The sequence below is a fragment of the Bidens hawaiensis genome, unplaced genomic scaffold (assembly GCF_021521415.1).
Source record: "Bidens hawaiensis isolate Kalapana, Puna unplaced genomic scaffold, B.hawaiensis_p1.1 tig00009693_1, whole genome shotgun sequence".
NCBI lineage: Eukaryota > Viridiplantae > Streptophyta > Magnoliopsida > Asterales > Asteraceae > Bidens > Bidens hawaiensis.
The window spans coordinates 27,186-39,508 of record NW_027491727.1 but is presented as its reverse complement, the minus strand read 5'-3'; the positions used below and the strand labels follow the sequence as shown (position 1 = coordinate 39,508).

General features: G+C 41.0%; 1 protein-coding gene across 1 annotated transcript; it reads left to right on the top strand.

The window, feature by feature from the left end:
- Nucleotides 1-280: 280 nt before the first annotated feature.
- Nucleotides 281-2,028, top strand: LOC143533418 (protein LURP-one-related 10-like). The gene is made up of 3 exons (XM_077028215.1): nucleotides 281-517; nucleotides 1,513-1,743; nucleotides 1,831-2,028. The coding sequence occupies exons 1-3, from the start codon at nucleotides 281-283 to the stop codon at nucleotides 2,026-2,028; spliced, it is 666 nt and encodes a 221-aa protein (XP_076884330.1).
- The last annotated feature ends 10,295 nt before the right edge of the window (nucleotides 2,029-12,323 follow it).

The following is a 12,323-nucleotide window of genomic DNA, read 5'->3' as shown; positions in this document are numbered from 1 at the left end:
TAATTTGATGACAGATGGCAAATTAAATATGATATTTTATTTATCAGTTTAATATCAGCCCCCTAAACACATATACCATGAATACAACTCGAGATGTAGCATCAAGTTGAAGATAAGAATTGGCGACCATACAATATCCAAATGTGGACGTAACGTATTAATTGCTCAAGTAAACTATCATGTTAAAAGAGTAAAAGTCTCACCACAGCTTCCTGACAATATATATATATATATATATATATATGCAATCATAGAACTACAATCTTAGTGTTAGTTTGTGATGATGGCTCAACCTAGTGATGAACCTTTATCTCCTCCATTTTCCGTTGTCGGTCCTCAGTTCATTGTACCAAAACCACTTGAAATCATAGTCGATAAGTATCCTTGTAGAAACCTTGTTATAACTGATATTAACCATAGTATCATACTAAAAGTAAAACCATATGACACAAGTTTCCACCGTCAGAGCGTGCTACTTGATGCTAACGACGAACCCATCCTGATGCTACGGAAAAAGGTAACTTTAAATTTCGACGTTTCAAATCCTGGTTGTCAGTGATGGATCCATGGTTTTTTATCAGCTGGTTCACATTTCTTTGGTTTCTCAAATTTTCATGACCAAAGGTTATAATTTTCGGGCCGGTCAAGTCGGGGCGAACGGCTAAAATTAACTGATATCTGGACAGCCACCAAACCGAATTAACTAACAATTACGGTCAAGGTTGGATTTTTGGTTATGGCTAAAGATGTCCCATAACCAAATGTTAACCGAACCGCTGCATTTATAGTGATGATTAACCAAATTAATTTTTGAAATATGATGACCGGTCTGATTTTTGCAATAATCAAAATAAAATTGTGACGGAATGGTTCAGTTTAAATGTGAATTGTGAAGTATCAAATATATATCACATATTTGAGACCCAAAAACAAGACTTTTATACTAACTTTTGGTTGAGACCCAAAACATAAAAAAATATTAGCTGAAAGCTAAATGCATGAAATGGGAATAAATACAAGTAAATTTCTAAAAATTTTTATGCAAAACAGTTGACTAATTTAAAGAACCGGTAAAAAAGGTGTGCACTAACCTGGGAGAAATGAGCAATGAAGGAGTTTTGTAATTAATGTAGGTATATAGACTATAGTTATATATATTACAATTAGGTGATTTGATGGTTGTAAATTTGATCCTTTGTGACCGATGCATATATAATACAAGTTTAGTTGGTCGATCAAAAAACAAATTGGGGGGGGGGGGGGGTAGGGAGAAATCGAAACTATTGACCTTTCAAGCAATGGAGCTTAATGGACAAAAAATTTACCATCACACCAACTCTAAAATATTTATGGGTTCACTGGAATTTTTTTCTTTCATTTCTACAGAATTTCTAAATATCATTGGGTTTGTGTGAACCCGGTGGATCCTATGTGGAATTGACTATATTTTATTTCTAGTATTTGACTTTGCTGCTGAAGTCCACATTGAAATTGACTATATTTTATTTCTAGTATTTGACTATGCATGGTAGATGGAATGCATTTAGGGGTGATAGTAAAGCAGATTCGGATATAATATTTAGCGCAAAAACCGAACATGTGATCCAGTTCAAGACCAATGTTAGCGTGACGCTGGCAAACAAAATGAGCAGCAACAATGATTGTGATTTGAGGATCAAAGGAAGCTGGTCGAAAGGAAACTGCACTATTTATATGGGAGATTCTTCAACAGCTATAGCCCAAGTAGTATTTTTAGTTGTTATTTAGTTTGATATATAGTAACTGATCATACCGAACCTAGCTAATTAATAAAGTGACTAATTCTTGTAGATGCATAAACCAAAAACTTCCAAGTACGCTAAGAGCAAATTCACCATGACAATTCAAGCTAACATGGACTACGCATGTGTGGTCGCGCTTTTGGCAATTGTTGATGCAATGGAGAACCCATATGTGAAACAAGGGTCCGCTGCAGATGCAGCTGCCGGAGGTGCCGCTGATGTTGTTGGTGCAGTTTTAGCGAATTAACGTCCTAGTCCGGTATGCTCCATTTTTAATTCATGATTCACGTGCGTGGTCGTCTATTAGACAAGTGTTATAACCTTGTCATTTGTTTTAAAGTTCTTTATATTTGTACTTATACTTGTAACAAGATTATTTATGCATTATTTGTACTTAGGTTAATAGGTAATACAATAGATTAGCGGTTGTTGGTTGTAATATATAGTCGTAACTGTATTTTGTAGTTACTCAAAACCGTTGTATTGTATGCATATAAATAAACGAAGGATGATCTATATGGTTACCAAGTTCTTTAGACTATCACAAAATCTTAGAACTACATATTCGACGCGAACACACTTTGTTATGTAGGTCCAGAAACCAGATACGACAATGAACGGATTTTGTTTTTGATAAGCGATCAAGGCGGGTGCGGTATAAACAAACGATCGAAGAAAGATATAAAGATAATATTGAACGACTTTGTAACCGGTAATAAAAGATTCATAACGTTAAGCGAACCGATCCCACCCAAGGTGAGCTCCCCTTGGGTGGGTGATACACACTAGAAACACACATACATATGACTTGTAAAGTCCTATTTATAGCTAAATAAAAGCATTCTAGAAGCAGTGGCGAAGCTTGGGTTTTGCCATGGCGGTGACCGAAGTCACGGACCCAAAAATTTTCGGGTCAGCGATTCGGTTCGTGTCGATGGTTTGGGCCGTGTCGGTGGTTCGGTTCGTGTAGGTGGTTCAGGCCGTGTCGGGTCGGATCAAACAATATGACATCTGTATATCTAATTTTTTTTTCATTCATTCAAAATGATTGTTCTTACAATTAAAAAAAACAATACCTAAAATATCCATAATATGATAATAATACGAGAGCCGAGAGGAGGGTGAGTACCTTAGAAGAAAGAAAAAATTGTATCTTGCTTTTTCATGATTTACCTAATTAAGAAGAATCAATAGGGTAAGTTAGAGTCAATTTCACCATACAATACTAATTACAAGCTTAATTGACTAATTTTCCCAAATCCCCAATTCACAATTACAAACCCTAATTTTATAATGCTTGATTTAACAACACAAAGGTAGAGGAAATAGACCATTACCTTGAGGTGGTGGATGAGCGGGGATGGCGGGGTGGCGGTGGATGACCGGCGAACGACAGTGGGGCAGTGGCGAACTCAGAACTCAGAAGGCAGGGTAGAAGGGAAGCAGTATGAAGGGCGATTGTTTTGAAAGAATTCCCGTTTTTTTTAAGTTATGTTATGTAAAAATTTACAACAAGCCCCTCCAAATTTGAGTGTTATTAAAAACTAAGTTTCTTACAATTTTTATAACTTTTGTTTATAAAAACTGTGAGGTTTTATAAAAAAAAATCAAACGATATGGTATTATATTTAAAAAAAAATTGGTGGTAACCGGTAGCTTTTTGGAAAATAAATTGGCAGTGACCGCGCTTAATACATATAAAAATTTTCGGGAAAAATCGTGAAATTTACCCTATTAACGGAGAAAACGGCAGTGACTGGGGTCACCCCCGGTCCCTTCTAACCCTCGCCCCTGTCTAGAATATCTTTTCTCCCGTTGAAGCTAAACGCGTACCGAAGCTCTCGCCTCGTATCCGGATTCCCGCCTGATGCTAGGATGTCGCTATCTAGTAAAAAACAATATAAATCAGTGTCCTAATCACCTTAAACTAGTCAGGGTAAGTAGGGTGTCGAACCACGAGGAGTATGTGGTCAGTGTAAAGTGCAACCGATTCCTAACATTATGAAGTAAACTCTTAACAAAGTGCTGATCACACTAGCAATTGATTTGGGTTTTATAATAAACAAACAATTAATCAAGTATTTAATCAATTAAACAAAGCAAATCACACCCGGTAATTCAAGTAAGCAAACTAATAGCAAACTCATGCACATAACAGATAAACTATCCTGTGTCAAGTACAGACTGACTAACCGATTAAACCTTAGGCATCCACGCTCGCTAACACACGGCACTGGTTATCAAACGGTCCCTGCCGGTGTGACTCAACTAAGGGCAAACGTATGCTTTCTCACAATTAACAGGTCAAAACAATCCTATAAGCAATTATCATAGCAACTGGCACACTAATCGTTCTGATCGATATAAACCTAAACTGACGTTGTGCACAATAATACTAGACATCAATACTCACAGATTAACATCAAGATAATTACAATCAATCGTTCTAGTACATGAGAAAATAACTGAAAGATTACAAACTATACATCCCGGGTATGACTCGAAGGGTCTAGCCACGTCTCGACATCTCTCGGTCTTCAGTTATGATGTTATAGAACATGTAGATGGCCTTGAGATGAATAGAAGTGATGGTGGACAGCTATTCTCCTCCAAAAATGCTCTGGAAACTGAATAATGACGTCTAGGGTCGTCAAAACGAATATAAACTCAAAACCCTAACTTTTCCGTCTATGCGGACCATCGCGTAGCGCGATGGTCCCCTCCTCTAGTCCATCTCGCTACGCGATGGACCAAAAGTCAACATATCAATAAATGAAGGGCATCGCGTAGCGCGATGCCCTGTCTTCCACACCCATCGCGCTACGCGATGGGTGGCTTCACTCAGCAACTCCAAATAACTGCCTCGGTAAGCGTGCAGGACATCCTGGGTCTTCATTCCGTGCTCGTACAGGTCCAAATTAAGCGCGTTAAGTACCTGTAACCTGAAACACAATAAACACGTATGAAGTACCAAAGTTCCTAAACTAAACAATTAAAACGACTATGTTAACACGTTAATATATGTACAAATAAACCGAACATCACCGCCTACTTTATTTTCTTGACCATAATATATTTAACGGGTTTCGCATATTAATATCGCAAGTCACTAATTATTGGCCTTACAATCCCCCCATTGACTTGTAATATCAACTTTGTCAAACCGTGTCTCACATCTTCACAAACCACCCAATAAACCGAAACCTCTTTGTTTCAGTTCACCCCCTCAAGGTATGACCCACCTATTTCTTTCATGAAGAAATTACCGCTTCTTTATTCATTCTCTCAAATCTTAAGCAATATAGGTTGAGAAGAGCTTGAATATCCACAAATTGTTTTCGAATTACCGAATTAAACGGTCTAATGACAAAGCTTATTAATTCGTTCGAAGTTCACCTTTCGGATCCAACTTCTCGAACGCCTTAGAAATAACAAGCTTTGAACACTGTTAAACAATGAGAAAACCCGCTCAATTTTGATTTTCTTCAGCTTGGTCAATCCGAACATACAATTATTTCTTGGCCCAAAATTATCTTGAAAACATGTGGCTCGGTGTTTTATCTTTTATAAACTTTAACCAAGTGTCCAAGAATAACGCTTTCAAATAGGCCAAAAAAAATATTCCAGCAACCCATAGTTATAATGTAGCATGCTAGCTTGCTTCTTGATTAGATAAAACAGCCCACACACAGACACACAGACTAGGCCCAAGCAGTCCAAGCTTATTTTCCTTTAAAAATTTAGGGCACAAAGCAAACATACACATGACACATGAAAGTATGAAACATCTTCAACCGTCATCTAACCTCTTGACGATGACCGCGCCGGAAAATGTATTTCGGCCACCGTAGCCGCCGCCGTCGTATTCTACCATGGCATATCATGCCGAACTGCCATCTATCATCAACCCTACCTAGCCGCCATATCAAATTTGCCTGTCACCCATCTTCAATCTGTGGCTAAACGGAAGTTCACTGGCGTTGCAAGAGAATCGTCAAAAAATCAAGACATGTCGCCGGGAAACCTATTTTCATCAACAGTTACCGGCCACTGGTCATTCGTCAGAAAACCGTACCTGCCGCCGACCACCTTCAACACCATCACCACCACCACCAGGAGCAGTGGTGGTCGGCCATCACCGTTAAAACGCAGCCACCCTTTGTGGCCTCTGCTGGAAAACCGATTATCGGTTACCGGCTGCCGGAAATCAGGTTCCGGCACTTAGTTAATCAGGTTCCGACACCTAGTTCTGCTACCGCTGCCGCCACCTTTTCTTTTGTGATGTTGGCAGAGAGAGGGATTGGAAGACCGTGGAGGATTCTTCAGTTTTACATGGTGGGGATATTAGTTGAGGTGTGGTGGCTGTCGGTGGCAGTGATGTTGACTGCTGAGGTGGTGAGAACGATGATTTGATGCCCAAGAGGTGTTGCTGTGGTGGATTCGTGAGCCGAAAAAACGTACACCTGCCGATAGAGTTGTTTTTTATTGTTTTTTTTACTATTCAACTGAATACCGACCTCCTTGAACAAACAGAGATAATCGACACTCATGTCAGAGTTTGATGTACATCTCCAATCTCTGGAATCTTCGCCGAAGAAGAATCCGGCTCGCCGGAATTTCGGTGCATGGCAGAACTGTCCAGAAACGCCGGATCTACAAAAAGAAACTTCTAGCGCGATTATTTCCAACTTTATTTCCAAGATCTTCAAACTTTTTTTTCAAAACTTTAACGGGTCTTCAACAAACTAACGTCTCGGTCAGGTTATCGCGGAATTAGAACCCGAATATCAAGAAGAAGTTGAATAAGTTGATTCAAACCCGCTCTGATACCAATTGTAGGTCCCGAAACTGGATCCGACAACGAATAGATTTTGTTCTTGATAAGCGATCGAAATGGGTGCAGTATAAACAAACAATTGAACAAATATATAAAGATAATATTGAATGATTTCGTAATCGGTAATAAATGATTCATAACATTAAACGAACCGATCCTCCCTAAGGTGACTCCCCTTGGGTGGGTGATTTACACACTAGAAAATAAACATACATATGACTTGTAAAGTCCTATTTATAACCAAGAAAAACATTCTAGAAGATCTTTTCCCCCGTTGATGCTAAATGCGTGTACCGAAGCTCTCGTCTCGTATCCAGATTTCTCGCATACTTTATTTCTTGACCATAATATATTTAACGGGTTTCGCCATATTCCAATTATTGACCTTACATGTTATTGGTGATTCTACTGCCACACAACATCGTCAACTACTATATAACAATTCATGTCTTAACCGAGAAATCTTTTGTATTCTATAAAACACAAAACCGTCAGAATAGCAACGGCTTGAAACCGTAAGTGAGCAGGCCTAAAAAATTGAGTAATATGTTTGTAAATATTTTTTGTTACTGCTACAAGCAGAGGCCGATATAGAAAATTTTTATACGAGAGGCAAAATACAAAAATATTTGTACGACAATGGTCGGGCTTTCACTTGTTTTCGTTTAACTTGTGAAGCATCACCAATTTACTAAACAAGTAACCGATAAAATCACCAATTATTAAATGAGAAAAAGGATCTAAAAAAAGTTAATGGAAATTTTCATGTTACTTGCTAAATATGTTGTAAAGCTATCTCCAAATAATTTAAAAGCCCAAAAAATCCTTGTTTTTCCATTTTTTTTATAGGTCTTCTAGTAAGTATTTGTAACGTCTTGTAAGGTGTAAGGGAAAAAAACCTTCTAAATCAATTAACTAAAAAACTTCCAAATCTATTAACTAGTAAGTATACCATGGTAACTAATAATAGGTAAATTATTTAATTAGTATAAAAGAGGATGTTAAACCAAACTCCATTGGTACGTGGATGGGTTGCGTGTATTAAAAGTGGAATCCAATAGGATTGTTAGTGCATATCCTTCTTGACTAATCGTTATCTCATAATCACTTTGGGTGACTTCAGTTCCAAGATAATAAGCTAACTTTCCAAGATCGAAGATTCAAACCCAACCGTCATACCTCTTTTGAACTCGAGTATGATACTCTAACTCGTCATGGCCAAAAACAAATCATTAACATACACCACTACAATGGGGAGGTGTAATTTATCTCCTGTCTTTCGTATACGAATAGAATTGTTATAAGGAACTCAAAACAAACATATGAACAAACAATATTTGGAGGAAACCTCACTTTACTATAATTAGGAAAATAACTCAAAACTTTATTACAATAAATCTCTTAATGAAACCTTATTTGTAATTGTGAGAGACCGATTTGAGCACGATAGGGATTGTTATCACAGAAACTGAGTAACAGATTAACAAACAGGGGAGTAAACGAGACCGTTGAGGTGAGAACCCCATTAATTAAATGAAGGAGCTCGACTTTAGGACTACAATTTTTTCACTAACTCAGTATTAAACTTTACAATACATAGCATAGTATATAGGAAGGAAATAGATTAAACTATTATATCCACTATACTGACTACTTGCATGGAATCTTCTTAGACTATATGTAGCGGATGGCTACAAAATGTAAACAATTTTTGACATGTGACGTCACGTCAGTAGAGGGGTGATTTTCATTTTAGGGTGTAGCAGTTTTGTAGCCCCATCACATCATATATATATATATATATATATATATATATATATATTGCACACACATTTAATATAATAATATTAAACTAAAAACAAACCAAGGCGACGAATACATGTCGCCCCTCTTATTGCGTGGAGGGGGGGGGGGGAGGTTCTCGCCACATATCGCCCCAAATTTGTGTCGCCCACTACACTCTGCCTTACTTGTCTGAACCCACTTGGTTAAATGGATTTCTTATCTCTATTCTATTATAATATATATTATCAAACACTAACCATTTATTCATCAAGTAACCTAAATTTGACAAACAAGGAAACTATTAAACTCTAATTATTCCTTAACAGGCTAAACCATCCCTTCTTGGATAACCAGGCTTGCATAGAAAACCCGCGTGACTTCTCCAAAACCTTCAGACCAACTGCTACGAATGCAGGAAAGTCAAAATTTGCAAGGGACATTGCGGAAGCAATTGCCCCGAGAAGTGCCAAACAAATGTCCAACATTGGCACTTATGATGGTCTATCCGACCCAGACGACCATTTGAACAGGTTCATTGCAGGGGCTACCGTCAGTAACTGGACGGAGCCCACGTGGTGTTACATGTTCCAGATGACTCTGGTCGGAGCAGCCAGGGCATGGTTCGATCGTTTACCGGTCCACCACATATATGACTGGGCGGACTTTCAGAATAAGTTCAGCCAGCACTTCAGCCAGCAGAGGAAGTATACTGAAGAGCAGTGGACGATCCTTAACTGCGTGAGAGAGGAGGATGAATCTTTACTAGACTTCATCACCCGCTTCAACTCCAAGAAACTGAGTCTGGGCAACGTAAGTGAAGATCTCGTTCGCGCCGCTTTCATCCAGGGCGCCGAGTACCCAGAGCTTATCCGCACATTAACGGGTAAGGACGGCATGCCATCCACATGGGATGCCATCATGACGGCAGCCAAGCGCTTTGCCGAGACAGAGAAGCAGCTGGGAAGAGATCTTCCCCAGAGTACTCACCTCTACACGCAGAGGACAAGGGAGAACAACGTTAGGACCGCCCGGCAGAACAAAAAGAGGCGGCTAGGTATTTGGCAGTCAAGGGTAAACTTTGACACCTCATCCAGCTCTCGCTCTCTTGTTGGCGGAAGGGACAACACACACCCTTCAAACCGAAAACACCGGTGGACGCCACTCACCAAGAGCGTCACGGAGATATTTGCCACGGAAAAATTGCCATGGCCAAAAGCCCCATTGATCCGGCAGAAACCTAATGCGGATCAAAGCAAATCCTGTGATTTCCACGGGACAAAGGGTCATGGTACTGAAGAGTGCACATCCCTGAAGGATATTGTTGAGACATTTGTGAAGGATGGAAGACTTGCACATCTCGTGGCATCAATCAGGAAGGGAGGAAGAAATGACAACCGGTACAGAGGTAACGGACGAAAGCCCGTCGACATCAGCATCAACATGGTTCATGGCAAAGTCGCAGGAAGAAAAAGACGAGCGACAGAACCATGCGCGTGGAAGGAAGCTGAGGTGCGCTTCCCGCGAGTGCCAGGAGGCCCCAGCAAAGAAGGCCCCATCGTCATCAAAAGCCAGCTGGGGCATTACATCACTTCCCGCACTCTTGTTGACAACGGCGCTTCGTCGACGGTGATGTACAGGCAGTTCTTTGACAAGCTGGATGATGAAGACAAAGAACGCTTGGAAACGGTCTACGCTTCAATAGAAGGGTTTGATGGCAGCACAGAAACCCCCCTGGGTATCCTATCTTTCCCCGTTACTCTTACCGATGGGAATCATTCACGCACAGAGGACGTGGATTTTGTCGTGATGAGAAAGCCACACCACACGTACGACATCCTATTCGGAAGAGACGGGATGGCAAGATTCAACGCCGTGGTATCTTCAGTCCACGGCATGATGGGATGGCCAACAGCTGAGGGTGTAGCGATGATCACTGGCATTCCCCAGGTATGCATCGCATCTGTCTCATCTAAACCCAAACCAAAAATGGCCAAACCAACCATCACCGAACCGGAAAAATGGGCCTTCAATGGCAAATACCCCGACCAGGCCGTTACCATTGGACCAACAATCGTTGATCCCACCCGCACCTTACTCAAACGCCTACTGCAGAAAAACGCTGACATCTTTGCGTGGACACCAGCTGACATGACTGGTGTACCCCGAAGTAAGGCGGAGCATAAGCTCAAGTGCGATCCGGCTGTTACGCCAGTCGTACAAAAGCGCAGAGTAATGGGGCCTGAACAAACTAACGCGTGTAGAACCCAAGTCAAGGAACTCCTTGACGCAGGCATCATACGCGTTAGTAGATATCAAACATGGGTTGCAAATCCCGTAATGGTACCGAAGAATGACAAACAATGGCGCATGTGCATAGATTTCAAAGATTTGAACAAAGCATGCCCCAAAGATTGTTATCCGTTACCAGAAATTGATCTTAAGGTGGATTCGTTGGCACCATTCGCCTTAAATGCTTCTTGGATGCGTATAAGGGGTACCATCAAATCCACATGGCCGTAGATGACCAGGACAAAACCGCGTTTCGGACGCCCGATGGTACATTTTGTTATAAAATGATGCCCTTCGGACTTAAGAATGCAGGGTCCACGTACCAACGCCTGATGGACAAAGAGTTTCATGCCCAAATCGGGAGAAACTTGGAAGTCTATATGGATGATTTGGTCATCAAAAGCCCCGAGCCAGGAGCGATGTTGAAAGACATTGAAGAAACTTTCAACACGCTCAGAAAGATAAACATGAAGCTCAACCCGAGCAAGTGTTCATTTGGGATGGAAGAATGGAAGTTCTTGGGAGTCATTGTTACTAAAGATGGCTTCAGAGCGAACCCTGAAAAGGTCGAAGCCATTGTTAAAATGGAATCACCTACCACCATCAAACAGGCTCAGACACTGAATGGACGACTAGTCGCACTTAATCGATTTTTGGCAAACCATGCAGATAAGTCGTTTCCTTTCGTGTCAACATTAAGAAACTGCTTAAAGAAAACGCACTTCCGCTGGACACCAGAAGCGGAAGCAGCTTTTCAGGAGATTCGGTCACGCCTGATCGAACTCCCAACACTTACAGCACCACAAGCGGGAGAGGAGTTAATCCTATACCTTTCCGCAACAGATAGAGCAACCGGGGCAGTACTGCTAACAGAACGAAAGGGCATCCAGATGCCAATCTATTATGTTAGCCGTGTACTAACAGACGTAGAAACCCGGTACTCTACCCTCGAAAAATTAGTCTTAGCACTTATACACGCTTCACGCAGGTTAAGACGATATTTCCAGGGCCACCCAATCACCATTCTCACCAACTTCAAACTCTCAAACGTTCTAGGCAAACCCGAATTATCGGGACGTCTAGCCAAATGGGCAATTGAATTGGGAGAATATGCAATTAAGTACAAGCCAAGACCAGCCATAAAAGGCCAGGTCCTGGCCGATTTTATTGCAGAAGTCCCCGCTACGCGGGAGAAAGAGTGCCAGGAGGAGGCTCAACCCTCCCCAGCACAAGACATCAACGATATCTGGCGACTCTACACTGATGGAGCAGCCAACAACGAGGGTTCAGGCGCAGGGTTAAAATTAACCAACCCAGCGGGCCAAGAATATACTTACGCTATTCGGTTAGATTTCCCAAGTACGAATAATGAAGCCGAATACGAAGCATTCTTGGCCGGATTGAGAATTGCGCGTAAAATGGGAGTGAAAAACTTGGAAGCCCACGTGGATTCCATGCTGGTGGCTAACCAAATAAATGGGACGTACACGGCTGTGAACGACACAATGGCCCTGTACCTCACCCAGGCAAAAACCCTTATGCGTGATTTTAATGATTGTAAAGTCATACATGTCAAGCGCAGCGAAAACAAATCTGCGGATGCGTTAAGCAAGCTTGCATCACTAGCCTTT

What these genes read in the sequence shown, in the direction of transcription:
- LOC143533418 (XM_077028215.1), top strand. Translation starts at nt 281, where the DNA reads ATGATGGCTCAACCTAGTGATGAACCTTTATCTCCTCCATTTTCCGTT. An exon ending in TCCTGATGCTACGGAAAAAG is followed by an intron (nt 518 to 1,512) that starts GTAACTTTAAAT and finishes TTTTATTTCTAG; the next exon opens with TATTTGACTATGCATGGTAG. An exon ending in CTTCAACAGCTATAGCCCAA is followed by an intron (nt 1,744 to 1,830) that starts GTAGTATTTTTA and finishes TAATTCTTGTAG; the next exon opens with ATGCATAAACCAAAAACTTC.